The sequence below is a fragment of the Podarcis filfolensis genome, assembly GCF_964270895.1.
Source record: "Podarcis filfolensis genome assembly, chromosome: 11".
In the NCBI taxonomy this organism is placed as follows: Eukaryota; Metazoa; Chordata; class Lepidosauria; order Squamata; family Lacertidae; genus Podarcis; species Podarcis filfolensis.
The window spans coordinates 27,553,152-27,580,507 of record NC_139613.1 but is presented as its reverse complement, the minus strand read 5'-3'; the positions used below and the strand labels follow the sequence as shown (position 1 = coordinate 27,580,507).

General features: G+C 40.2%; 1 protein-coding gene across 5 annotated transcripts in view; it reads right to left on the bottom strand.

Annotated features, from left to right (window-relative positions):
• Positions 1-625: 625 nt before the first annotated feature.
• The window catches only part of LHFPL2 (LHFPL tetraspan subfamily member 2), a 112,126-nt gene continuing 85,395 nt past the window's right edge, over positions 626-27,356 (bottom strand). For 4 of the 5 annotated variants that reach the window (XM_083576312.1, XM_083576313.1, XM_083576310.1 and 1 more), the window contains 2 exons: positions 15,463-16,239; positions 626-5,670 (listed from right to left, as the gene is read on the bottom strand). In XM_083576312.1, coding sequence (XP_083432438.1) covers positions 5,414-5,670; positions 15,463-15,892 — 687 coding nt within the window. In that variant the 5' untranslated portion in view covers positions 15,893-16,239 and the 3' untranslated portion in view covers positions 626-5,413. Of the gene's footprint in view, positions 5,671-15,462; positions 16,240-16,476; positions 16,512-27,356 lie in introns of those variants that run through there. The other variant, XM_083576314.1, reaches the window with a different exon arrangement.

The following is a 27,356-nucleotide window of genomic DNA, read 5'->3' as shown; positions in this document are numbered from 1 at the left end:
GATGGGAGCTCACCCCGCTGCGGGGATTCGAACAGCCGACCATACGATCGGCAAGTCCTAGTCCTAGGCACTGAGGCACTGAGGTTTTACCCACAGCGCCACCCGCGTCTACTGATCAGTATCAGTAGCTACTGATAGCTTCCACCAATTAGACATGGTCCAAACACTTATTGCAATTTCACCCATTTTTTCTAATTACACCAACAATTTTTAGTTATCAGATTGGTACTAGAAAATACAACTGTTAAATGCCTCCAATTGATTGCCTTTGTTCTCTTTCTCTTTTGGTTCTCAATGGTTACAACCAACAGTACAACTATTCACTGGTACAAAGTTACCTGCTCTTCCTTTCACATTCAATCAGAAGCCAATGTCATTCTCATTCTTGTAGTTCCTCTCCTGTTGCATGGATAACTTGGCTTGTGTGTCTTTCAGGAATTATAAAGTAATTGAATTTATATTCCTCACCTTCTTCCAATGAGCACTGGGTGGCAAACACATTGATTTACAATTTAAATTTCTGAAAAATACAGATTAAACCAAACTTTACAAACAACAACTGTATGCTCCCAAACTAGTAATATCAGGCTTGTCAAAATCAGAAATGATTGCTCAGAAAACTTATAGGGTTAATAACTGTTTATTAGGCAAAGAAATTACTATATTGTAGACAAATTAAATTAGCAATACAGCTCAACAACATCCTTTACTATGTTTAGCTGACTATAGAGCTTCAAACATTCCTCTCTTGTTCCTTTTATGTTGATGAGCTTGCTAATTGCTAAACAATCCTTCACATTTAGGCTATAAATAAGTAGGCCTGGATTTCCCAGAGTTCAGGAGATGCTGGAAATCCATCATTCCAATTATTGTTAACCCCACCTTCATTCCAATGAGGGATTTTACAGGACATGGTTGACATCTGATAAATATGAAATAGAATTAGTGTAGCTGTATTTGCCTTTGTAATACCCTTGTCCCTTTCAACCTCTCTTTTTCCTTATTGTTATTGCACATCTCACACCATGTGAATCTTTAAATTTTTACCCTCTGGAAAGCAGTGGCACATAACACAATACAGTAAATGTTTACAAAAATGATTCAGCCGCAGCTATTTAAGAAATAATTTGTTAAGTGTTTTTTTTTTACACATTTTGAGCTGTTTAGAACACAGGTTTAAAACACAATTTCTTGAGTTAATATAGCACACACTAAGAAGCATTCACATATATGTCATCTTGTGAAGGCAAAATACATTATAAAAAGGGGTCCTTGACATTTGTTTAGAGGTAAAACACAAAATCTTTCTTAAACCACAGGATGTAATCTGGAAAACTTTCAAGATTCCTTGTACATAAGATTTAAACCCTGTGACTGGCAATAATGCTTCTATCCAAGGAAACACAAAGTTGTGTTGATAGCAATGGGTGTAAAAGTGACAAAACCAACCATGATGTAAGTTTTCTTGGAATTATGAAATATTTTTTGGAATTTATGAAATATAAGTTTATATGAAAACTAGGATATATTTCAACCATAAGAAAGATGCATTATGCCATGTAAGGAATGCCAGTGTTTGGTTACTGATGTGCTTATTTGCAAAAGAACGGGCTGAACTATTTCAGTGGCTGAAATCTGAACTATGCCATTGGAAATTTTGTTTAAACTAGATTTTCCTTGAGTTCTCTCCCTCTTTCCACAATACTGTAATATATAGCCTCACATAAGGAATTGTGCCTGTGTATTACTGAGATCGGACTTCCTGGAAAGCTTTCCAGCAGAGAAAATGCTTGTCCCTTTAGAGCTCATTACAATACATGATGGGCAGGACTCAGCTTGTTTTTGACCATGGAGCCATTCATACCCATGTTTTATAGGTAAGCAACAAATACAAGTTCTTGCTAGGTGTTAGCTGTAATAGCGCAGTAAAGCATCATCTTAGTAGGATGTGATGTTAAATACATTTTAAACTTCCCAATTATGTGGTAAGATTTGCCAGGGCCTAAGTTTCATAATGCACACACTTCTAGGTTACTGTGCTTCCAGTCCATGTTATTATAGAAACTTCACTTATAGTCTGCAATTCTGTGGTTCATGTACATTAGAATGTAGAGTTTATAACTAGACCAAATGCCACTTGAGTGTTGGTTAAAGCTGTATCTACCATACTGGATTCTGAAATATTAGCCATTGCACGACTAAAATATTTTACCTGTTTAAGTCATTGACTAAAACACATAGGATTGATCCATTGCTCAATCATATGTGCATGTGATTTATTTTTACAAAGCAAAAAAGCTGCTGGTTTTAGATACATACCTGAGTCATAGGAAGTGTCTTAGAAGCATTCTCTCTATTACTTTCCAACAGGAGTAAAAACCTATTTGCAAAGAAGTTCTTGTCAACTGCAGCTTTTATGAATTTATTTTAACTGCTGTTCAATTCAACGTGGGGGGGGGGGGAACTTTCTCTTTTTTAAGATGACAAGTTTTGCTTTAAACGCTGCAGCACTACAGTGTATTGTCTAAAGTTGGCATGCCCATTTGGAACCCTTACTAAAAGGGCAGTTGGAAATGTGAGAGACCAAGTAAATAATGGTTTGTTACATCAATGAATTCCTTAAAACACTTTTCAAGAGCCCCATATACTACTAATCTGTTCCATAAAAGCTTTAATTTCAACCGTGCACACTCTCACTCTCTAGACACATTAATTTCTGATTTTACCACTTCAATTCTAGGCTGGAAGCTGTTAGTTTGAAATCCCATGATAGTTTCCCTAGAGAAAGAGATAGAAATCTCAGTGTTATCCCTCAATTACCTTCAAATGTTTGTATCTCAAAAATCAGTACGGAGGTTAAGTGCAAGAGCAATTTAACAATAAATGGGGAAGAGATGTGAAACTAATTATTGAACCAGCACTCTTCTTTTTAACAGCTCTTATGGCTCTTATCGCCAAACTGCCATTTGGGGGAGAAGGAAATTAAAGAAAAATTGTGAGAGCAATTGTATTTTTAAAGGGGGGAAACAGAATGCATATTCTGACTTGGAGTAACTACACACCTGGATCACAGCCATAATAATTACAGCAGTATTCGGGGGGGGGGGGCAGCTTCAGATATAAAAATTATCCATGTGAAATGTGCCAAGATCATATCCTGTGATAAAATTGATTCTGCCAAACAAATATTTCATTAGCCCTGTGTCCTTATTGAATATGCATTATTTTTAGAGCTAAAAAGGTTAGCTCTAATTGAACCTCACTATTTCAATCCAGAGGTTTTTTGCTGCTGCAGTACCAAAAAGGAGAGCAAACTAAAGAACATCAGCATGGACACTCCATGTGCATTAAGAGGGAGCCCTTTTAAATAGGAGAAGCCCATCATGTTCTAGAATGAGATAGTCTTCCTCAGACCTGTGCAGCCAAGCACAGTCCACAACTATGTGTTTTGGTTACTAGGACCTTGCAAACCTTTCTTTATGTGCTACCTGTTTAAAGCTACAAAAATGAACAAGGGTTGTTAAGCACCTGGCAGAGACACAAAAGTAGGCTGCATTTGGCTTGGGTCGCAAGTAATCTCCCACTCTGTAAACGATGGGACACTGTTTACAATGTTTGGGTTTTCAGGTTAGGTGAACCTGGTTGTTGGTGGTTGTTTTATAAGACCCTATCTTTATAGTAGGAAGACTTATTGTTGTCCATCACACTTCTAAAGTCTTAATGCATGTTTGTATTAATCATAATGTGTGTGGGTAGTGCATCACCCTTTTATGCTCTTGCTAATTGGAATGTCCACAAGTTTTTGAACAGGAGAAATTGTGGAAGAAGTAGCAGCAGCTCTGCAAAAGAAAGCAAACTTTTGTTGTCCAAGATAATGTCTTAATTGGCACTGCTGGTACTGAACATATCAGCATAGTTGGTAATACCCCCACAAAATTTGTATGTACATAGTTGTTACTCATTTTTGTAGTACTTACTATAGCAGTGGTTAAAGAAGAAGCAGCCATGCACAATAAACCTGAGTTAGAGGGGTAGATACTCGAAAATACATTCCTTGTTACTGGAAATTTCAATTTTCTTAATTTTAGAAGCTATGGTAGACATAAGTGGTTATCATTAGTGGTTTTGATGTAAAATTTTAGTCTAGCATCTTGGCCTCCAACTGCTGCAAGTTCTTCCTATCAAAAGGCAAAATATGAGAGATCAATGTTAATAAGGCTAATCTGATACATGAACATCTGAATATTAGCCATCAGTTAACCCGTCATTATGACAGCACCATTATATTTTGTTTTAATGGGTTTCAAAAATTCTTAGGCTTGTAGAAAAATTACAGAAGTGTATGTATGCACTGTCTTGCAGAAAAAGATCACCTCTGGAAAATCATTGAGCTGATTATAATCATCAGCGTGCAATATAGCTGTAAAAAGATCTTTCAAAAGCATCAGACCTTAATAGAGTCTGTCCTTAGGTGATGATGTGGCTATTTTAGGCACATAATCTTGGGCAAAATGAACGCAATGGCAGTCTGTACTTGGAATGGCAAGAAGAGGCCGTTGGAGGTACCCTGTGGGCACCAGTACTCTGCTTGCTACTGTCCTTGAAGGTGGATTAAGGTCTACACTTCCACTAGGAGGTACACCTTGGGGGCCTAAGTACTACCATTACTACTTCCTAAGACTTGCTTCACCTATCTACAGTTATACAGCTAAATCAATTGCATATTGCTAGTACTACCTGTGCTTATGAGCCCAAAATAATTTAGCTTTCATTCTGGTGGCTGCTGTATACTGTACTTGTTCTGACTACAGCAACCTATTTCACATGTTTACTGGGCAAAGTATTGCTTACAAGCCCCAGCCTATGAAAATCCCTTCCTTGCAAGCTTCATTTGGAATCCCTGCATATTTCCTGTACCCAAGTTTCCCCCATGTGCTATTTCAACAAGATAAGCTTGATAAGCTAAATGCATCCCGAAGAAACTGCTGTGGGGATGGCACCAAGGTGACATCTAAAACCTTTGAACTTGAAGCCTGGTTACATTATCTTTCTGTACATAGTGGAAACATATTGACTTGTATTCAGCAATATCCTTCCAAGGATTCCTCTGCAATCCTTCATAGTGGTGAACATACAAGGAGAACTGAGCATTTCCAAAACCGTTAGGCACTGTTCATGCAAACTTGAAGCCAACAGCTGTATGTTGTAGCATCCTTCCATTGCAGCCAGGTGCTGTGATGCTGACAAAGTAACATTTTCTTCTTATGTTGCTGATAGTCCTCCTCCATGCCTATTAAGTGACACTATACTGCTTGAGCTCCAAAAGGCTTTTGTGTGTGTCTTAGCATCAGTTCATTTAGAAGTCCACTTAGAAGCCAATTCTGCTGAGACATGTAAAGGTTCTCTTGAGTCATTAAAGGAGACAGATAAGACTTTTCCCTTCTTCAATTTCTTCCTGTACTTTGTCACTGGAGGTGGCGATTTCAGCTTGGGCGGAGAAGACTGCGCAGATGAATGTCAGAACAGTGCCACCAATTGCAGTGTAGAAAGCCCAGCCCAGCGAACAGTCACCAAGTTTATAAGCCGAAGCATAATGTCCGCAATAGTCTATTGCCTTCTGACAACCCCAGCCAGCAGGGTATAAGATCAAGCCTAGGATAAGGAAGAGACCTACCAAGAAAAAGAAAGAGTAGTTAGAACAAAAGTGCAAACACATCACTGTAAACCAAACTAGCAAAAGGGGAGAGGATTCAGTAACTACAATGCAGAATCACTTGGCCTGCAGGCTTAGAGACTGGCAGGCAATGCACTGTTTATAGTGCTACTGTGGGTATGAGTTTGACATGCTGAATGTAGTTGCTGCTATGCAGTAATACAAACCCAGCAGGACATGGCCAAATGGAGAATTATTACTAAATTTATTACTTGCCCTTCACCAGCAGATCCTAGGGTGGGTTACGGCAACATTAAATTCAGCATTAAGAACAGCTAAAACAAATTACAGTCACATGTAAAATGAATCAAATGACAACACTGAAAAATGTTTACAGTATTAACTATATTCCTATTATTCCTCCCCATCTCCACCGAGGATGAAGTTTTTTCTAAGTTATAAATCGCAGCCAGTATCGGTTTGTTTCTTAGTAAATCTTGAGGGCAGGAACAGCTGTGAGTGCTAGTTTCTGTCTCATTCACAGCAATTAAGATTGTACATGCTCCAGCACATTACTGTTTCTTAATTATTGGGACAGAATGCCAGCCAGCTGAGAGAAACATTCCAGTATCCCACATTACATCAAGCTGCACTTGGACATATGAGAAGGTTCAAAATGCATCAGACCCTGTATGTAAATCCTTTAACAAGCATTTCTTAAACAAAAAGAGAGAACCTGGATTATCTGTAGCCTTTTATCGTTTCATTGGTTGCAAAACCCCATATGTGAATTATGTTCCAGTCTTAACATTAGGGATTTCTCTGTGAGTATACTGAGTCAGGAACAGCCAAAAACATTGTGTAGTGTTCCTTGCCAGCATGCCTGTGTCACTGAGACTATAAAGTATTGCTTCATCTTGGGCAGGATAAACTGGGCTTTCATCCTTCTGAGCCCACCAGCTGTGACAGACTAAACACCAGAAATCCCCTTCCTGATGTCATCAGAAGTTCCTTTGTCAGTGTGCTATACAGCATCATTTTTCTGAATAGGAGATTTATTGACACAGCAGAAGTTTGAAAATTACAATTTTTAGCACCAAAATTTCATTTGAAATGGCTTTTATCTATCAAAACCAGGATGCTTTAAAACTGCTCCAATCTAAGTGTACCTTCTCTTACCAGAAAACATTTTATGCACACGTGTTAAAGGAAAACAAAACTTGAGCATAACCTCTGAGGGTGTATGTACACACCAAACATCTGTCTTATACCTTGGTGATCTGACCCCAGAACTTGACTTCCCTGAGGAAAGGAGATGATGATTAAACTTGTGGTATAGCTATATCCTGGCTTGCTGTTTACCAGGGACCTGACAGCTTTGGGAGAGGGACGTCTGTTCGTTTTATCACATTTTTCACCTAAAATTAGTTAACACTGCACAGATTGCTTCATAAAATGTAGGCTATGTGCTCATAGTCAGATTCCTTTTTAAAAATTGGCTTCTGTCCTTCTGCATTCTGCATTATATGCATTTATCAGAAAACTGAGTAAATAAGTTTTAAACGCTTAAATGTTTGCTAGCAAATACCACAAGATACTACTGTGTGTTGCATTAACTTATTAGCACAGACTTATCAAACAGGTGTGTCCAGGCATCCATTCTATCCGTAAATCAAAGAATTCACTAAAGACAAATTTTAAGAAGCCAGTTTTTTCCGTTCTCCACCTTTATATCTGCCACTCAATTAGTATGCCTCTGTAATTTAATTGAAGAACATGAAATTACAAATCCTTCAATCCTTAAGTATTGAGATACCCCCTACTTACTATTTAATGATCCCTGTGTAAGTCTTGTACAGTGCAAATGTAGGGGAGAAATTGAGTAGCTAATTAATTTGGTGCCTTTAATTGGACTCTCAGAGGCTGGAGGCAGCTTTGGAGAGGATGTTCAATTTAAGTTTTGTGGAGGTACATCTGGAGGGGCACCTCCACTTTCCAAGTGATTAGCTAAAAAAGGATTAGCTTAAAAAAAAGTTAACGCAGAGAGACACAATCCATCTCTCCAAAAACAGAAAGGAAAAAGAGAAGTATATTGTGCTCTAGACACAAATTAATAAAAATAAGTTGTCAATATAATTTTGAAGAAAGGGGAGTTCAGTAGCAAGAGCTAAGTTCTAGCTTAAGTAGCTAATTGTCATGTGCCTTTTTATTTTGGTTTCAAAGGTTTTATTTGGAGCTCCAGGAATGTAACAAGAACTGTGGTTAATTGGATACGTCTAAGGAAACCTTATATGCAGGGCTTGAAGGCAACAATCCTCTTCAATTGTTTGGCCCTAACATCTGGTGTTCAGATATGCACTGCCTCTAAACACTGAAGTTTCACTTAGCTATCAGGGCTAATAGCCGCTGAACATAAGGAACAACATCATTGTTGAAAGCCAAGAACTCAAAGTTCAGTACAAAAATTCATCAGTGTCACACATCACTCTGACTGCCTTGCACTGGATCTGAGCAATGCCAGACCAGCAGCAGTGGCAGCTTTGGAATAACATAAAGCAGACCCCCCTGGTCTGATCTTGGAAACAACTCCTTCAGAGAGCATGGTTATCCAGCTGTTTGTTTGGATAAGCCAGAAGCATGATATTTAGTTCTGACAGTCTCTTGTGCAGTTGTTGTTCTGCCACATTAAACAGCAGAGTATACTGGCAAAACTGAATGCTGTCTGCAAATCCAGAAATGACCCCCTTGCATTTCCTACTGAAACAAAGGGGTGTTTGCCTGTCAAAAATGCCTCTGAAGAAGGCAGAAATTGGCCAAATGGGATCAATGGAGCGTCAGTGCTGTAGACAAGCAAGGACCATGCTGCATTATTAAAATGAAGGGGAAACACAGAAAACAGCTCATAAAGTATTTTGTCTGTTTTCTTGCATTTAATTGTAGAACTGGAAGGTCATTTAGTCCAATCCCCTGCAATGCCTAGCAGTTCGAAAGCACGTCAAAGTGCAAGTAGATAAATAGGTACTGCTCTGGTGGGAAGGTAAATGGCGTTTCCGTGCACTGCTCTGGTTTCGCCAGAAGCGGCTTAGTCATGCTGGCCACATGACCCGGAAAAACTGTCTGTCGACAAACGTTGGCCCCCTGAGCCAGTAAAGCGAGATGAGCGCCGCAACCCCAGAGCCGTTCGCAACTGGACTTAACTGTCAGGGGTCCTTTACCTTTTTTTTACCTGCAACGTGGGACTCCAATTAAAGCATCCATAACAGATGGCCATCCAATTTCTGCCTAAAAACCTCCAATGAAGGAGAGTCCACCATTTTCCAAGGGAATCCATTCAATGTCATAGACAAGATACTGTATTTGAACCCTACTACACATGTGCCACACCCATTCCTAAAAATGCAAACTTGATATAGGTAGCTATTTAAATGCAGTAACTTAGTCAAGCCAATCCTAGGATTCAGCTAGATTGGTAAAGAAAAAGCAATTTATATGTTCTAGTTACAGATAGGTAGCCGTGTTGGTCTGCCATAGTCAAAACAACAAAAAAAAAATTTTTCCTTCCAGTAGCACCTTAAAGACCAACTAAGTTAGTTCTTGGTATGAGCTTTCGTGTGCATGCACACTTCTTCAGATACACACAGAAGTGTGCATGCACACGAAGAAGTGTGCATGCACACGAAAGCTCATACCAAGAACTAACTTAGTTGGTCTTTAAGGTGCTACTGGAAGGAAAAAAATTTTTTTTTTTGTTTCAATTTATATGTGTTGTATATGCGATATAACATTGTGCCACCAGATGGCAATGTGGAGCCCTGTTATTTTCTACCTGTTTTTCCTGTTTAAATTTACAATGCTTTAAACTGAAACACTTACCGTATTTTTCGCCCTATAGGATGCACTTTTTCCCCTCCAAAAATGAAGGGGAAATGTGTGTATGGGGCGAATGCAGGCTTTCGCTGAAGCCTGGAGAGCGAGAGGCGTAGGTGCGCACCAACCCCTCTCGCTCTCCAGGCTTCAGGAAGCTATCCGCAAGCCTTGCGAGCCCAGCGGGAGTTCCCGCGGGCTCACAAGGCTTGCGGGCAGCAGCCTGCAGCCCGAAGCACGGGGCACCCTCTGGAGGGCGCCCCGTGCTTTGTGCAGATGTCCACAAGCCTTGCGAGCCCGGTGGGAGTTGCCGCCAGGCTTGCAGATAGCAGCCTGTTCTGGGGGCTGGGGTCGGGGGAAGCTCAGGCTTCCCCCGCCCCAGCCCCATGGCTGGGGGGGGGGGGGGAAATAATTTTTTTTATTCATTTCCCCCCCAAAAAACGAGGTGCATCCTATGGGCCAGTGCGTCCTATAGGGCGAAAAATGCGGTATTTGATGTGTCTAGATCCAGCCCTAGATTTCAGCAACTGACTGGAAATATTCAATAAGTTCAGCTCCCTGAATTAATACTTATAAAAGACAAACTAGCCAAAGAAAATGACAAAACGTGTTGGAAGGATCTGAAACTAAAAGCCGCAAGGACTGGTTGGCAACACCAGGGTTTTTCCAGACTCTTTCCTAATTCAGTTGCACTTTACAGAAACTGTACTGAAATTGGGTTCTTGGTTTCACCAACCCGAAAAACACCCACATACAGTGAGTCATGGGCAGCACAAAAATCATATGATTAGTCTGTTATTCTTTCCTTTCCATGTATACTAGCGATTTTCAAATAGTTATCAGGTCTATCAAAAAGGATATCAATAATGCTGGACCAGTTTGCTGCAAAGAGCTTATTCACATCTATCTCCTATCTTTTGCTAGCAGATTTTTGACAGAAAAGACCTTTATCCTGTTTTCTTATTCAAATATTTTAAAAAAGGTTAATACTGCAATCCACTGATGATTTATAGTGCAATCCTAGGAAAAATCACAAGTATGCCCCATTTAGTTCAATGATACTTATTTCCAGGCACATGCATATAGGATAGCATGTTTAACTGAAGCTAAACGTTATTGAAATCAATGGTATTTTCTTGTGAGTAAATGTAGTCAGGATTGTAATGTTAACCCACAGATGAAGACAAGGAAAGAAGAGAAGACACTTATGTTGTGCAGCATTTTCCTAAAACCATTCCAAAACTAAACTCAATAAACATTCCAATTTGTCTTGCTGAGTGTTCCTCCATTACTGTTCTACTACAGTGTATTAGCTAGGACAAGACGTCCACGCAGGTGCCTGAGTAGGGCTGGTTAGAAAAGTTTTCTAGCCTGCCTCTTCTGGAAACTGTTAGGATTGCGTTGAGTCTCAGTCCTAATCTGACTCCTCTTTCAGATGACTTGCCAAGGACGTGGAGGAGGCTGATGCATCACCAACTTGGCTAGAAAAACAATTTGGGAAGAAAGCCCTGCAACAGAGGAAGCATGACGAGGAATTGATTGAGCAACGACAAGAAGCAGCAATATTATGGCCTCCTCTCAGGAGCTGTCTGCCAGCTTTCATCAGCTCAGGCCCTTCATCTCCTGCTACATATAAAGGCATGTTCATTATGTATCTCACAGGGAGACTGAAGTGCATATCATACAATGACACTACACAGACTACTGCTCAGCCTGGAGTCTAAGCAAGCCCAGAGGCACAGGAGGTTCTAAGCTGCCCACTTTGCTAGGCAAAACCTCAATCTGTAACGGAATTAAAATAGTTACTGTTAATGTACTATCCTGTACTATTTGAAATCGGCTCTACCATATTTCAATGCCTGATTGGCACATATACTTCACATGGGCACACTTTTCCTCTTAGGCTCATCTCCCCTCCTCCTGCCCCCACCAAGTCTTTTCTCGAACTTTAACTTTCAGCAGTCATGCTGGAATGCAGCCATCTGAATACAGGAACTCATGTACCATGCTGTTCAAAGTGCAAATGTACTTGAGACAGTGTCAGGATTTCCACTATAAACCAAACAGCATTTTCCCAGAAATGGAGAAGGGCTGGCACTAATGGCTAAAATAAAATAATAATAAAAAACCCGCCAAAAACAAACCTAAGTGGAAACTTAGCACAAAAAATGCACTTGAAATATTTCGGAAAATATTTTGAGAGTAGTTTTAATATAAGCATGGAAACAACCTTTTTTAAAAAAAAACCAACAACAACCCCATGTTATTATTTAATATGTATTTAGTTCTTTCAGTATATGTAGCACCTTCCAGAGTTTTATAGGCAAAAAATATTAAGCTTTGTGCCCCCAAGGAACTTACAGTCTAATATAATATAGAGAGAAATGGAGGCAGGAAAAAGAGAGCCAAGGGTAGCAAGGGATGAATGTGGGCAAATGCATTTAGTGTGCCTCTGAATCCCAGTCCCTAAACACCCAACTGGATACTACAGACTACTGATATTTACAGGCAGAAAAGAGGAAGCTATTATTACAATCAATCCACTTAAAATTAATTCCCTGTTAGTATTTTAGGAACAAAATTGCTCAAACTCAGGTTTTTCAAGTAATTCACAGCCTTTTAAAAATAGCTCCAGCACTCGCAAAAGATGCACAAATGACCGCCTGTCCAGCCCCTTTTGTTTGTCAAGCAGCAGTTACTGATCTAATGATATGGTTGTGTTGGTCTATGGCCCTTTGAAGCTGATGACTTATTCTTTCCTTAACAGTATGGCTTCTAAATGTTTACAAAATGAAGATTGCTGCTTCCCCACTTTAAGAACAGAAAGGAACTGTGAGCACTGGAGGATAACAGGAATCCCAAAAGGAACCTTTTAATCAGAAGACAGATTATTTGCAGACAGACTAAAAAGCTCCTTGGCCTAAGATGTGTGTGGGCTCACTGTGACTTGGCAGCCCTACATGCTCATGCAGATGAAGGTCTTGGACTAAATCCTTAGAAGGACATTCTGTAATCTTCATTTTACGCACCATTTAAGTCACAGCCCACAAAACTGGTCAGAAATTCAACAACTTGTGTAGAGTTTTCTTCTTCCCACAAATTCCAGGAAAAAGATTAAATATTAATCATCGTAATTTCTTTGAGATTTTAAAGATAACCTGGGCAGTAATCCTTACTAGGTAATTATCACTGGACTTAATCTTCTTTTTCTTTGGCGATCACTTGTAGCTGAGTAAGATTGTCTTCCATGAAAACAGTCTTAACAGTGAGCCTTAAGTGACTGTGGAGGCCAATTTTGCATGCACACATCCTTCCACAGTGGGGACATAGGTTTCCAGGCAGGAGCTGATCACAGTGAGGGTTTGCCAAGCATGCCTTCCTCTTAGCTCGTTTCTCCCTTTTGTCTTCAAAACCCATGACACCTTTGGTAAAGGCTGTTCTCCAACTGGAGCGCCTGCAGGCCAGTGTTTCCCAGTTGTCAGTGTTCATACTACATTTTTAAAGATTTGCCTTGAGAACACCTTTAAACCTCTTTTATTGTCCACCAGTATTTCACCTTCCATTCTTAAGTTGGGAATAGAGTAGTTGCTTTGGAAGACAATAATCAGACACCCGAACAACATGACCAGTCCAATGAAGTTGATGTTGAAGAATCATTGCTTTGACACTGGTGATCTTTTCTTCTTCCAGTACACTGACATTAGTTTGCCTGTCTTCCCAAGTGATGTGTAATTCGTTGATGGAATCTTTTGAGCAGTTGGATATGGTCTTTATAAGTGGTCTTTGTTTTGCAAGAGTACAGTAAAGTTGGTTGTAAACGAACATTTGGGTTTCCCTGTGAATGTCCCAGTCTTCAAACACTTGGCACCACAATCGGGAGAAAGCTGCGCTCGCAGAGCTCAGGCGATGCTGGATTTCGGCATCAATGTTGGCCCTTGTGGAAAGTTAACTGCCCAGGTAGGAAAAGTCATCGACATTTTCCAACATTACACTGTTAAGTTGGATTTGTGGCACTGCAGAGGGGTTTTTTGTGCTTGTTGGTCCAGCACTTTGGTTTTTGTTTTTGTTTGGATATTGAGCTATGCTATATCCCACACCACCATTTCCCCTGTGCAAAGGAATTGTCCCTTCTTTCCTCTTCCCCGTTACTCACTCTCAAAATCTGTTCCAGAGGTTTAGGGGGCCTTCTGGAGCAGATTTTGGGGGTGCATTGGGTGCAAAGAGGAAAGTGAAGTCTTGATGTGTGAGAACTCTGCATACAGCATTGGATTTCTGAGTAAATATGTATAAGTTTGCCCTGTTAATCAAGAATATTCTAAATGATTGAAAGTGCTTGTGCTTTGACAGCTGTTGGAAATGTAAGGTGATAAGAAAAAGAGTACCATCTGTGTCCCAAGTACACATAAAAAAACCAATCAAAACCAGGTCTACTTCTGCAAAATATTTGCACTTTACAGAAACAACTCTGAAAAATAAAACTTCATGGATGTATTTAAGCTAGGCTTCAATCCAGCTCTGAGGGAATATTTTAATAGTCCTATCTGTTTACAGCCAAGCTGGCAGACTACTTGAACCATTTGCTTAAGCACTTTGCAAGAGCAAGAATTAAGAAACTTGTACATCGTGACTGTCACACGTCATCAGCAGAACACTGGCAACATTCCAGGTGCAAAAGCACTGCCATGACAAAGCATCAGGGAACTCAGTAAAGAGTCATTTTGAGATTACTAATTCTGTAGCCACGCCACAACATAATTTACAAGGAACTAAATTTTTAAAAATTGGTTGCTTTCCATCTATGGATGATATTCACATTAGTTGTAGTTTTGTTTGTTTGTTGTTTCAGAACGAAAGTACAACCAAAAGGGTTCAGATACAGAAGTGGTTCATTCTCTGATTTATAATGGTTTGTAGCTGACCCACCATTTTCTTCTCTGGTTTGTTTAGAATTATCTTAAGAGAAAAAGGATGGTGGTGAGGAAAGATATGAATTGCTGGTTCATACATAATCTAATTAAGAGCTCTTCAGAGAAAAGGTAGTGTTTATAAATGCAATAAATAGAAAATAACAACCTTCCCCGTACCCTCCCTCCCCTCACACCTTATGATTCCTTTCCTTGCTTCCTGGTTTGAGACAAATCAGTTTGCCATTTTGTGCTAGTCACACAGCTAAGGACTGGAATCAAAGATGAAATGGTGGTTTCTAGAACTATGAGTAGTATAACTTCAGCTTCAGCCCTGTATAACTGAAGGAGCGTCTCCACCCCATCGTTCAGCCCAGACACTGAGGGCCACCTCTAAGGGCCTTCTGGTGGTTCCCTCAATGTACAACCAGGCAGAAGGCATTTTCGGCAGTCACACTCACCCTGTTGAACAACCTACCATCAAATGTCAAAGAGTTAAATAACTATATAACTTTTTGTAGACATCTGAAGGCAGCCCTGTTTCAGGAAGCTTTTAATGCTTGATGTGATTTTTTTTTTATATTTCCCTCTGTATTCTTGTTGGAAGCTGCCTAGAGTGGCTGGGGCAACCCAGTCAGATAGGTGAAGTATAAAACATATTATTATTATTATGACAAATCATATTTGCTGATTCAAACTATGTGTCACGTTAAGGAGGAGGGTCTGAGGGTATCTAAACAGCTTCTCACAGTGCAGAAAAGATATTGGTACTTTCAAGTAAACTGCAACATAGTCATTCTTCTGAGAAATATCCAGAACACCTGCTAGCTATAAAGGAAACTTTAGCTAGTGTCTTAAGTTTTACCCTGACCATATTCCTGAATTATAACATGGGCTTGTTAAATGCAGTCTTCTGGAGACTAAACTACTTGAACAGGTCTTTACATTTAGCAGAAAGAAAATCTTGTTGAGAATGCATCCTTATCCACATACCACAAACATATCCAATATGTTTCACTTTTTGCCTTTTCATACACTTACCTGCAATCCCTTGTAGCAGCCCACAGACATTAAAAATACTTTTCTTCATAATGCTCTGTACACACATGGTGAAAACAGATACAAATGCGACAGCACAGAGTATCATGATCCCAGCAGCAAGGAAAATAGCTGTCGCCTGCCAGAATCCACTGGCAATCTCATTGAAGTTTTCAGCATAAGGGCCACAAAGCGTGTCGGGCATCGATGATTTCATGTGTGAGAGTCTGATGCAACGTCCGTAGATCCCTAAGGTTGGACGAAACGGCTCCAGCGATCCTCCCATCCCATTGTCCATGCCCTCAGAATTCCCAGGTTTTGCTTTGCCGATCAGCCAATCAGCACTCATGAAGGCTATGAGCTCTGCAAATGCCACAACAATACTCAGGAGCGTCCACAGCATTGAGCGGCAAGTGACAATGACATGACACATATTGCTGTCCAAGTGCTTGCAGCCAAAGCAGTTCAGAGCCTGAAATTCAAGATAAAAAGGGATAAGTATATATGAATGGAAATTAATGGGGGGTGGGTATGATCCTGTTTCCGCTCAGCTCTTCTCCAGTAGCAGAAATAGGAGGTATTCTCAGCAGAAGTTAGATAAGCAACATTTTGCAGGCAGTCCATTCATTGATTCTGAAGGTTTAGTTTCTCTTTCCTCCTCTTCCGATGCAGAGCACTGAAGTATGTGTGTCTGTGTTAATAATATTCATACTGGCACATGACGTTACAATAGTGTGTGGGAGGCTCCAGAGAACAGCCTACTGGTTTGACATCACATACCTAAAAGAGAGAAAAGAAGAAGGGTGTGGGGGGGAGAGAATGTTAGCCCTGAAGGGAGAAAAAAATGTTTTAACTATACCCCCATGGTTTTTCTGAACAATCCAAGTTTTTAAGCAAAGATCTAAATCAACATCGAATAGTTTTAACATGGGCTTGTCAAATGCAGTCTGCTGGAGGCTTTCCCAGTTTTTAACCTCAGCAGGGTTATTAATCTCCTGAGGCAGCGCCTGTACTTACAGTATCAGTTCCACACCATCCGATTTACCAGTTGTTTGTCAAAAGCTTTACAAGTTTCACAGAAACTCCCAAGCACACCCATCCATTCAAACTCCTCCTTGGAAATTACACGCCAGTGGTAGCTGTCCAGGTTAAGGAAGATTGAACGAAAATAAAAAGACTGAATTGCCTCGTCTATGAACACAAAGGCACAGTTCAATCAGAAGGTTTTTCTGTGGCTTTAACAGAGTATTTTATTTAGGCTTGACAAATTCTAGGGTGGCTTACGATCAATATTTAAAGACAAAAATAGAAACTGTAAAAAAAATAAAAATCAACAGAGAGCACCAGAGAAAATAAACTTGATCTAATAGTGCAGAAGCTGGGGTGAATGAAAATATCTTCCTCTGGCACTGGAAGGATGAGAGTTTGTGCCAGGGAAGCCTCCCTGGGGAAAGCATTCCACAGACTGGGTGGCTAGAGCTGAAGAGTCCCCTTTCGCCACCATTGATCTGACCTTTGAAGGTGGGACCAGTGGCATAGCGTGGGGGGTGCAGGGGGGGCCGGCCACACCGGGCGCAACATCGGGGGGGGGGGCGCTCGCACTCGAGTGCTAAAATCCACAGGTTAGGGGGTGCAAATTACTTGCCTTGCCCCGGGTGCTGACAACCCACGCTACGCCACTGGGTGGGACAACCTATAGGATGCAGGTTCTCAAACTGTGGTCCATGAACCAACAGTGGTCCATAACCATCATTCAGGTAGTTCATGGCATGTCTGAGAATACAAATTGCAACACAATAAAAATATAAGAAATAAAAGAAGCAATCAAAAATCATACAGCATCCAGTGCATTGCAATTGCTACAAGAGGCAGGAAAATCATTAAGTGGATCATCAATAATTTCCAAGTGGTCCATGGGGGGAAACATTTGGGAACCATTGTTATAGAAGGACCTTGAAAGTTTTGGACCTTGAAAGTTTTATCTTATCATCTGGACAGCTTTGTGTGGTAGAGTAGCACATAACATAACAATGGACGTAGAGGGAATAGTTAATTTTGTCTGCACTACAGAATAAAGCCTGGTGCACTTGAGCAAACCAGAAGGCAGAAGATGCATTTCTGCCACTGAACTTACTAAGTATGTTTAGGCCCTGTAAATTACCTAATTGGAGACTACCTGAGACCACTCTGAACTCCTTGAGCAAGAGAGGGGAGAAGTGTAATTTAAATAAGTAAGCTGTAGTTGCTCTTTAAGCAGAAACCATGCAAGGGGATTTCATCACAACAAATCATTCAGAGGTTTGCCACAAGGATCTAGTAAAGTTGTGTGTACCATCCACCACCAAATACTAAAAAGGCGGCATGCTCTACATCAGTTTTCCCTAATCTGTGGCCCTCTATATGTTGTCAAACTACAACTCTTATTATTTCTGAACATTGGCGATGGTGGCTGGGGCTGATGGAAGCTGTAGACCAATAAAATCTGGAGAGTGCAACGTTGGGGAAGGCTGATCTTATATGACTTGGTGGATGGATGTTCTTAGCCTATGTAGAGAGGAACCAAAAAAGGTTGGTTTAATATAGGCACCAGTTAATTTTATAACAGATGACGGAAAGTGAAGCTTCATTAGGGAGATGATTGGTGTTTTTTCTTAATTCTAAAAGGGAATTAAATGTCCCAACCTCTGGTACACTCAAAGAGAGTAAGCAAAGAGCTAATTCAGTTCACAACTTGACTTCTGGCAGAAATTAAAGGACAAGCAGTGTTATCGTCAGGCAGACTGATGGGCATGTGGTGCAAACACACCCTCTGTAAATAGCAAAAGCTGGGAGATAACGTATCAGCTGCCAAAACAGCAAATTCTCTCAGCATGCCCCATTTCAATAACACACCGGAAGGAAGGAACTGTAATAATAGTTTCTTTTGACACTGCCTGTGCTATAAAAAGGAGGTGAAGAGTTTAACTCTTGCTCAGGAAGCAAAGCAATTAATATTTTCAACATGGATTGGAACAAGTTGTTAGTTTGGAAGAGAAACACTTACACAGCTACTGAACTTGGTTTTGGTATAAGAAGAATAACCTGAACAGTTTCTGCAGAGAAATTGTTCACAGGAAAAAGCAAGGTTCATACTGACTTTGCAAGGTGTGGATGTCATCGGAATGCCGAAAGGAAAAGTAATAAAAGCATGAATCATCTATTATGAGCAGCACAAGGATAACAAAGTTCAAAGCTTCCAGATATGGTTCAGCTCCCATCTAGTGTGCAAAAAACAGGGTGCACAAGCCAAAACCACGCAGAGGCTGGATGCACGGAACTGCCAGCACCGCATTGAGCCCCAGGAGCAGAATGCACACGCAATATTCCCTACCCCTATGCCACAATCATGTGAGATGAGATCCTCAGGTGGTGCCAAGGAAAAAATTGATCCCCCTGCATTTTCCAGTTATGCGTCTAGCAGCGTATGCTAAAGCCATCATTTCTACTCAGGTCATTCTTGCTGTGACAGCACACAGATCTGGCTAAGGGATGGTGGAATCTTGGCAGCTCTGATTTCTCTCATTATCTCATTTTTCCTGTTAAATTTGGTTTGCCCTATTTCTGTATCAAGTATGCAATTTTTTTTAAGAAAGAAAAGAAACAAAAGGTCTCCTAATATACTAACTTTTGTAACCTGCACACCATTTTCCCCAACGTAATGCATTTTTATGCATTATGTTCACTAGTATGCACATTTGAATATGCATTTTTAGTTGAAAACTTGCATCCCAAAATTTGAATTGCAAATTTCATAGACAGCTGAGTTTCATTTTATGCACTGGAAATGTGAATTAGGTAGATTTGCATTAAAATGAGAATAGACACCATTCTTATCTACCATTCCTAGCCTGGCTGCAGGCAAGTGGGTTCAACAGACAGGCTGTAGCTGGTGGAGTCATGCAGAGGCAAAGCACAAGGAAATATTTCCTACTGGGTCATACACTCATTCAAAGTAGATGGTAATATTAGTTCCTTATCTGTACCCTTAAGTGCAGGGTTTTTGTTCTTATTAAAGCACAAATCTTCAGTGCAGGGGGAATCTGGATTGAGATCATGGGTGGTGGGGAGGAGATTTCAAGACTCTGGAGCTAATGGGTCTCTGATCCAAATTAGGACCGTAACAGGAAATAAAGCGTTAAAACCTCTACCTCACTCTAGGGGAAGACAGCCTTCCCCAATCTTGTGCCCTCTAAATATTTCAGTCCTAAACTCCCATCATCCCTGAGCCTTGACCATGCTGAGTGGGGCTAATTGTGAGCTGTGGTACAAAATATACACAGGGAACCAAGGAAGGGAAGGCTGGTCTAAGGGTTGACAGAAACAACCATCCAGGCAGCCATGTGGTCCCCTGGATTTATATCCTAATCTATATCAAATACCATCTATTGCATTACAAACACAGACGAGACTTTTCAAAAGAACACTGGATTGTATCCAGCTAAGGCATGACATGATGCTATATTCCCTGCAAATTGATTCCTCGCTTCCTCTTACACAGCATCACTAACAGTAGCATTTGTATCAATACAGTCAACATTAGCACAGTGATGATCAGTATCAATAGGGAAATTACTATTGTCATCCTTATTATCAGTGCAACTGCATGCATGCTTATTTAGAAGCAAGTCCCAATCAGTTCAATGGAACTTTCAATATATCATCTGTTAGCCTTATGTTGTGGTGAAAGCTAGCTAATTAGCTTGGCTGTTTCAACCAGTTTATAATCCATGGCAGAGCTTCTTACCGTATTTTTCGCTCTATAAGACGCACCAGACCATAAGACGCACCTAGTTTTTGGAGGAGGAAAACAATAAAAAAAATTCTGAATCTCAGAAGCCAGAACAACAAGAGAGATCGCTGCGCAGCGAAAGCAGCGATCCCTCTTGCTGTTCTGGCTTCTGGGATAGCTGCGCAGCCTGCATTCGCTCCATAAGACGCACACACATTTCCCCTTACTTTTTAGGAGGGAAAAAGAGAGTCTTATAGAGCAAAAAATACGGTATTTTCCAAAATGTCCTTTTTATGAGTGTCATAATCCATGGAGAATAAAGGAGTATACTTTCCCTTTCAGGCAAAATCCTGTCCTGAATAAAATCCCAGTGTTGTCTAGATTTATTACATTTCATGAATACTAGGGGCAGTCATTCCACAAAGAAAGTTGTTTTTCTATCTGAAAATGAAAAAAGGCATTTAATTGGAGATGTGAGACAACTTTCCCCAGTTATCAATTTCATCAACAATCTAGAGTCTATGGGAGACATTCAGTAACAGCTAATTCAGAAATGGCAGGAACTGCATGAAATCATGAAAACCTAGGATTAACAATGTGTTGAATAGTTTATCCAACATAAACTGAATTATTCTCTATTATTCTTTGCACGGTTTCCTTTTAAAGGTTTTATAGCTGACAACAGTTCGCACTTACATTTCCACAGAGCAGAATGAGCACCAAATGTTTTGCTAAGAACAATAAAAGATTTCAGGAACTGCCTGATACTAGCAATTCTTTTCACTGTGATAGGCAGCCATTCTCAATGATAGCCAACGTGGTGCCCTCCTCATGCTGTTCGACCAAACTGCCATCAGTCCCAGCCAACATGGCCAGTGATCAAGGATGGTGGAAACTGTAGTCCAAAACATGGGATCAGAGATGGAGTAGGGAGGGGTCTCCTCCAACCCAGTCCACTTGGAGATGCTGAAGGACCTGAAACCTGTGGCCTATCACTGTGATAAATGCCCTCATCCCGATAATTTGTTTTCTCTCTCTCCCCAGGACACAAGAGTGGAAATCACATAAAACTGTGACTACTCCTATGCGCATTAACACTCTTAAGTGTTCACAATGAAGGCACACAAAAGGCATTTCTTTTGCCACAGTAACCTCAAGATTTTCTAGCCCTTATGACTGCAGTGTAGACTTCAAAGTCTGTGGGTGACAACTGGTGAAATTTCAAACACAGGCAAAGGGGAACCAATAAGTTTCCCAGAGATTAGGGACATGCATTTAGTGTTTCCCGCACCCCATGAGAAGCAGTATGTATGTATGTATGTATGTATGTATGTATGTATGCATTTAAAGGAACAAAATATAAGCAAACATATGCACTTTCCCCTTAATTTACACACACAGAATTTTTATTCATTTTAGTGCAAAGTACACATACTTCTGAATATTAGAGCTTCTGAGCTTCTGGAGGAGCTTTCTTGCCCTGTGTTTTGCATCACAAAACATGATATATAACTGCAAAAACAAACAAGCAAAACCAAACACTGATATAAAGGCTGAATTCCAAGTTTTGTTTTGACATAGTTGGAACAGGAATTACCTTCAGATTAGACTGGTTGCTAATCCTGGAGGTCCCACCACGACACTCTTTTACTGTAGGGCCTACAGTGTTAGTACAGATTGTCTGCTTAAGCCATCCGTGTTTGTTTTACTCAAGTTCCCTGCTTGGCAGAAGATCCAGTCATCCTTCCTCCTCTCCATTTAGAGCATATGGTAATTAGAGGGATGTAGTAGGCTAATCTCCTTAAGGTTATTTGGGATATGAAGAATCTGGCCTCTATTGCAAGGGGGAAAGGGATAACTAGAAGGCTTTCATCCCATTCTAGAAGCACAAATTCTACGATTCTATTTTCTATTGAAAGAAAGCACGAGCCTGAATGTGTATCACAAGTCCCCTAAACTTTGCAGTCTCCCCTGTTTTATTAACTAATAAATCATCTTTAGAAAAGTGCCTTTTGGCTCAACTAAAATAAACAGCTGAAGTGAGGGCCACACAGGCAGCTGAAATGGGACCTTTTTTAAAAAAGAGAGAGAGAGAGAGAGAGAGAGGAAAGAAAGCAGCAGCTGCAGGCACAGCAAGTCCTTTTCTTCTCATGCTCAATTCAGTCTGCAATGAAATCATGCAGAGGGGTTTGTATATCTTTTGTTTACCAAACACAAGGTTAACATCTTGATGTCTAAAATGAGGAAGGGCTGCTAGAGCCTTGGCACTGGTTCCATGAGCTGTTATTCATTAGTGGATCTACCACATTCTGAGAATGCTTTGAGCGATGAATAACAGAGGTAGTGGCTATTTAGATGCTGATGGTTTAAAATTATTGCCATTTAAAGACACACATACGAGTTGTGTGCTCAAGTTGGTTGTGCTCATGAAAAAAATAGGAGGCTTCCAGCCAGCTTAGTACAATTTGGCTAAGCTCTCATTTCCATTACGCCTCCTACTGAGATGTTCCTATAGCTTATTCTATGCAGAGGAAGAGCAAACAAGATAATGGATACTAGTGCATTTGGCTGTAACTGCTGCTATTTCCTGTCTCATTGAACATGCTTCAAATGTATTTTCCATACATGCTTTAAAAAAGCAGATACGAGTATTAATCAAAATTCTGACATCTCAGTCTTTTCAGAATAGATCTACTCTTGTTTTACCAGCATTCTCTCTCTGGTCTCCACTGCAGATCTCAGTATTCCACTGAATGCAGGAGAGGATAAGAAGCAGGTAAATGATACCTTTTGCTGATAACTACACTTATAAATAGGCCCCTAATTTTAACTGAACAAGTCCTATTTAAGAGTAGACCCATGAAACTGATAGGCATTACTTAGGCCCATTTATTTCAATGGGTCTACTCTGAATAGCACTAGCATTGACTACAACCTGGAGACCAGAACAGTCAGTAATACTGGCCCTATTCACTCCTACACAGGATGAGGCCCAGGCAAAGGGCTCTTTAACACCTTCCTACTGTGTGGGGGCAGTAAAAAGATTTTGGCAAAGATTTTGCCTTACAATGCATGTCAGGCTGCAATCCTATACCCACGTACCTAGGAGTAAACTCCCATTGGACTCAAACTGCTGATTAGACATGTATAGGATTACATGGTTAATCACTTCTCCAGGCACAGGGATCTTTAAGTCCTTTACCTCACCACCACTACCAAGTAGCTACAGGGTTTCTTTAAGAATCCTCCCCTTGTGTACCTCAGCTGCTTCATGCCTTCGTTTGCATACAGCAGCGAGCATCTGAAGCGCATAAAATGCAGAAATCTGCCAGAATCTCTGCTGATGTTGAACTGCGGAGAGAACACAAGTGAGCCTTAGCCTGTGCTTCAGGTTACATGGGAGCTGATGTATTATCCCTAGAACCAGTGCCTATGCAGGGGCAAGAAATAGGAAATCCCTGGGGATGGATCCATGGGTCACCTATCCCTTAGTATGCCACGTGGTTCACCTGAAGGAGCGTCTCCACCCCCATCGCTCAACCCAGACACTGAGGTCCTCCTCCGAGGGTCTTCTGATGGTTCTCTTACTGTGAGAAGTGAAGTTACAAGGAAGCAGGCAGAGGGCCTTCTCAGTAGTGGCACCCTCCCTGTGGAATGCCCTCCCTTCAGATGTCAAGGAGATAAAGAACTACACAACTTTTAGAAGACATCTGAATGCAGCCCAGCATCAGAAAGTTTTTAATGTTTGATGTTTTATTATGTTTCGATATATGCTGTAAGTCGTTCAGAGTAGCTGGGGGAACGCAGCCAGATGGGTGGGGTATTATTATTATTATTATTATTATTATTATTATTATTATTATTATTTATTAAACTGGGTGGACAAGCAGATACCTGACCAAGCATTACTACACCTCTGCTTCCCTGGATTTCCAAATGGTTGTGAAGCATAAGGCAACAATTACATGCATAAAACTAGTATAGATAGATAGATAGATAGATAGATAGACAGAGATTTCTAATGCTAGAAAGGAAATATGCCACCCTGCTCTATGTGTAACATGAAAAGTGAAGTGAGAAACAACATGAAATGTACATATACATCAACTAGACTAGTGTTTGGGTCTCTGACTGTTTTTTGACTACAATTCCCATCATCCCCAGCCACTGATCCTGCTAGCTAGGGATGATGAGAGTTGTAGCCCCAAAACAGCTGGAGACCCAAGCTTGGGGAGCACTGAACTAGACAATGGGCTGCAGCTCCAGGTTAGAGCATCTGCTTTGCATGTGGAAGGTCCCCAGTTCAGTCCTAGGCATCTTCAGGTAGCGCTGCCTGAAATCCTCAAGTGTTACAGCCAGTCAATGTAGACAATAATGAGCCAGGTGGACCAATGGTCTGACTCAGTATATGGCAACTTCCTATGTTCCTAATACACTAAGGTTGTGATTCATTGCTGTACAATCTCATGTCAGCAAAACCTGACATTTTGTCCTTCAGTGGTAAAGAGGTCATACTCGTAATGTTTTTCAACATCATCGAAGCTCCAATTTCCCGGATTATGGGTTTGTTCCAATTACTCTTTGTTATTGCATTTCAAATTCCTTAGGCCCGTGGCCATAGCATTGTGTTTTGAAAACTTACTGAAGATTTGCTGTACTTGCAAAACATATTAAATCTTCTATATGGGAAAAGGAATGTAGACAGCATGGTATTTCTTGGTATCTCAAAAGAAAGGTGCAAGTCCCTGGGGGGTACGGAGAGCTGTTACCCAGAGCAACATTGGCCACAAATACTGGCGTAACGTAACTGCTCAAGAATGTATCATTGGGAGGGAAATGAGGAGTTTTCACTCTTTTGTACCAGATGAAATCATTCTAGATGAAATCATTCAAAGTCCTGGAGTCCCAGATGAAACCCCCTTTCTTGTATGCATACAATAACATCATCCTCCCAACCAGAGCCAAATGCTCATTCTCCTGTAATTAGGACAACCTTGGAATGCTCTTCTCCTGCTCTAAATCTGGACTTCTAAAACTGACCTTTTTTTAAAAAGGGAAAAAAGATGACCAACTGCTGTGTGGATCATTAATGCTTTATTTGTGCATTAACACAAACTGTTCCTGAATAAAGAACAGTTCAACATATTCTGAGAGTTCCCCTAAAGAACCCTATTCTACTGACCTCACCGGCTATGTCTTTAGATGGTAGGTGCTGAGGAAAATTGACAGGCAGATAAACAGTGGGCTGCATTATTATTATCACTTTATGCACAAGGGCAGATTTTAGATAGAGATAGGAAGCCAAAATGCATCTATGTGTCAGGAGGCCCATGCTGAATGGAAGACTGTAGATCTATTTCTGTGTTCAGTTGGTGCACCAGTTGCTGCAAGACAGGCACTGGCTATCACCATTTATGCACTGGATATTTCTAGATTAGATTACTGTAATATCCACTATGTGGGGCTGCCCTTGAAGACACTGGAAATTTCAGCATAACATGGGCATCTTACTGTTGCTGGGTATAGGTTGGTATGAACATATTAAAGGGCTCAATTATAAAGCCACTTAGATTATAGTTGATACAGAAAGGCAGGTAGAAATTTTAGTACAAACAAACAAAAATATAATGCCTACTTAGAAACAGTTTCATTGGTTGCTACTTTGTTTCCAGGTCTGATCCAAGCTGCTCATTTTTACCTTTAAAATATTAAGTGGAATATGCTTTGAGAACATTTGGTTGAAAGGTGACCTATAAAAATTACAAGGAAGTTTACAAATAAGTAAATAAATAAAGTACTCCAGTATGTGCTACAAATTGCCAAACTGGGATTGATCCAAAGCAAAGATATTCACTGCCTCTTGACTCTTTCAGCCATTCAAAACATCCAAACATTCCCTAACTCATACAAAATTTAAAAAGGAAAGAGTGAACTAGAAGAACCCAGAAACATAAAAGGCTCTTGTCGTTTACTTTCTTTACTTTTAAGTAACAGTGCCTGCCAATTATGTCAAGCCACCCCTAACAAGTGTTTAGCCTATTTTTAAAACTACCAGTGTTTGAAAACTTCCCTTAATATTTTCCTCCATCTATTTATGGGTGTGAAGTTCTTCCTGATATATGACTTAAATTTTCCTCCTCAGCTGCACAGACTGAAGAAATAAGCTAGAAATACACCCACGATGTAGTCACATGTAGACTTTGGCTTTATCCACCCAAGCAGATTTTGTACCAGCTGATGCTGAATTGAGATATGGTACATCAACTATCATATGACTTTTTCACAGTCTAACAAAATAAGACAATGCTTTCCTCTAACTGACCTGCGTTACAATCATTCTCAAAGCTTAAAGTAAATACATCTGGTGCCGAGAACTACTGTGATCCAGTTTTGAGATGTCTGAAAGTGACTTCTTACTTAACTCCAGCTAGTCAGTCAGGCATTTTGTAAGAGTTAACATCCCAGGGTCAATTGTATAGCTGACCCACATTTTGTTAAAAAGCACATGCTTTCAGTTACTACAAAAAAAAATCATAACACAAGGGTAATGATGGAGGAGAAATTTGGTTCAGTTAGAATTTTAATACCTAAATTGCACTTTCTGAAACAATAAGAAAACCAAAACACAGCTATCCTTTAATATTCAATGTTATCTGAATTTTGTGATGCAGCTTTCCAACCAAATAATGTGTTCAAAAATTGTATACTGGGACAAAGTATGTATGAAAATGTATATATTAGTGAAAATATTACATAAAATGTTTTATATCAGCAAAAATTGCTTGCAAAAATGTGTACATTGGGGAAATTTGCACTTAAACACTGATTAATTTTTATGAGGGATTTTCCCCCCAAATGAAACCCTCATATTAAAGTAGTACTGTGAAGAACTAAACTTAATACTTGGAAAAATGAGAAAATTTAATTTACAGACTTGTTTTTCTCTTGAAAAGGGTTTGATAGTAGACTTTCACCATAAATCAACTTTGCATTGCTATTCTAAAATCTGTATTGCTTGGCCGGTCTGAGCACAAAACCCAGGAATTACCAAAACAAAAACACTTCAGTACTATATCCCCTTACTAGACCACAAGTTCCACTGAACCCAATGGGACTTACTTCTGAGAAG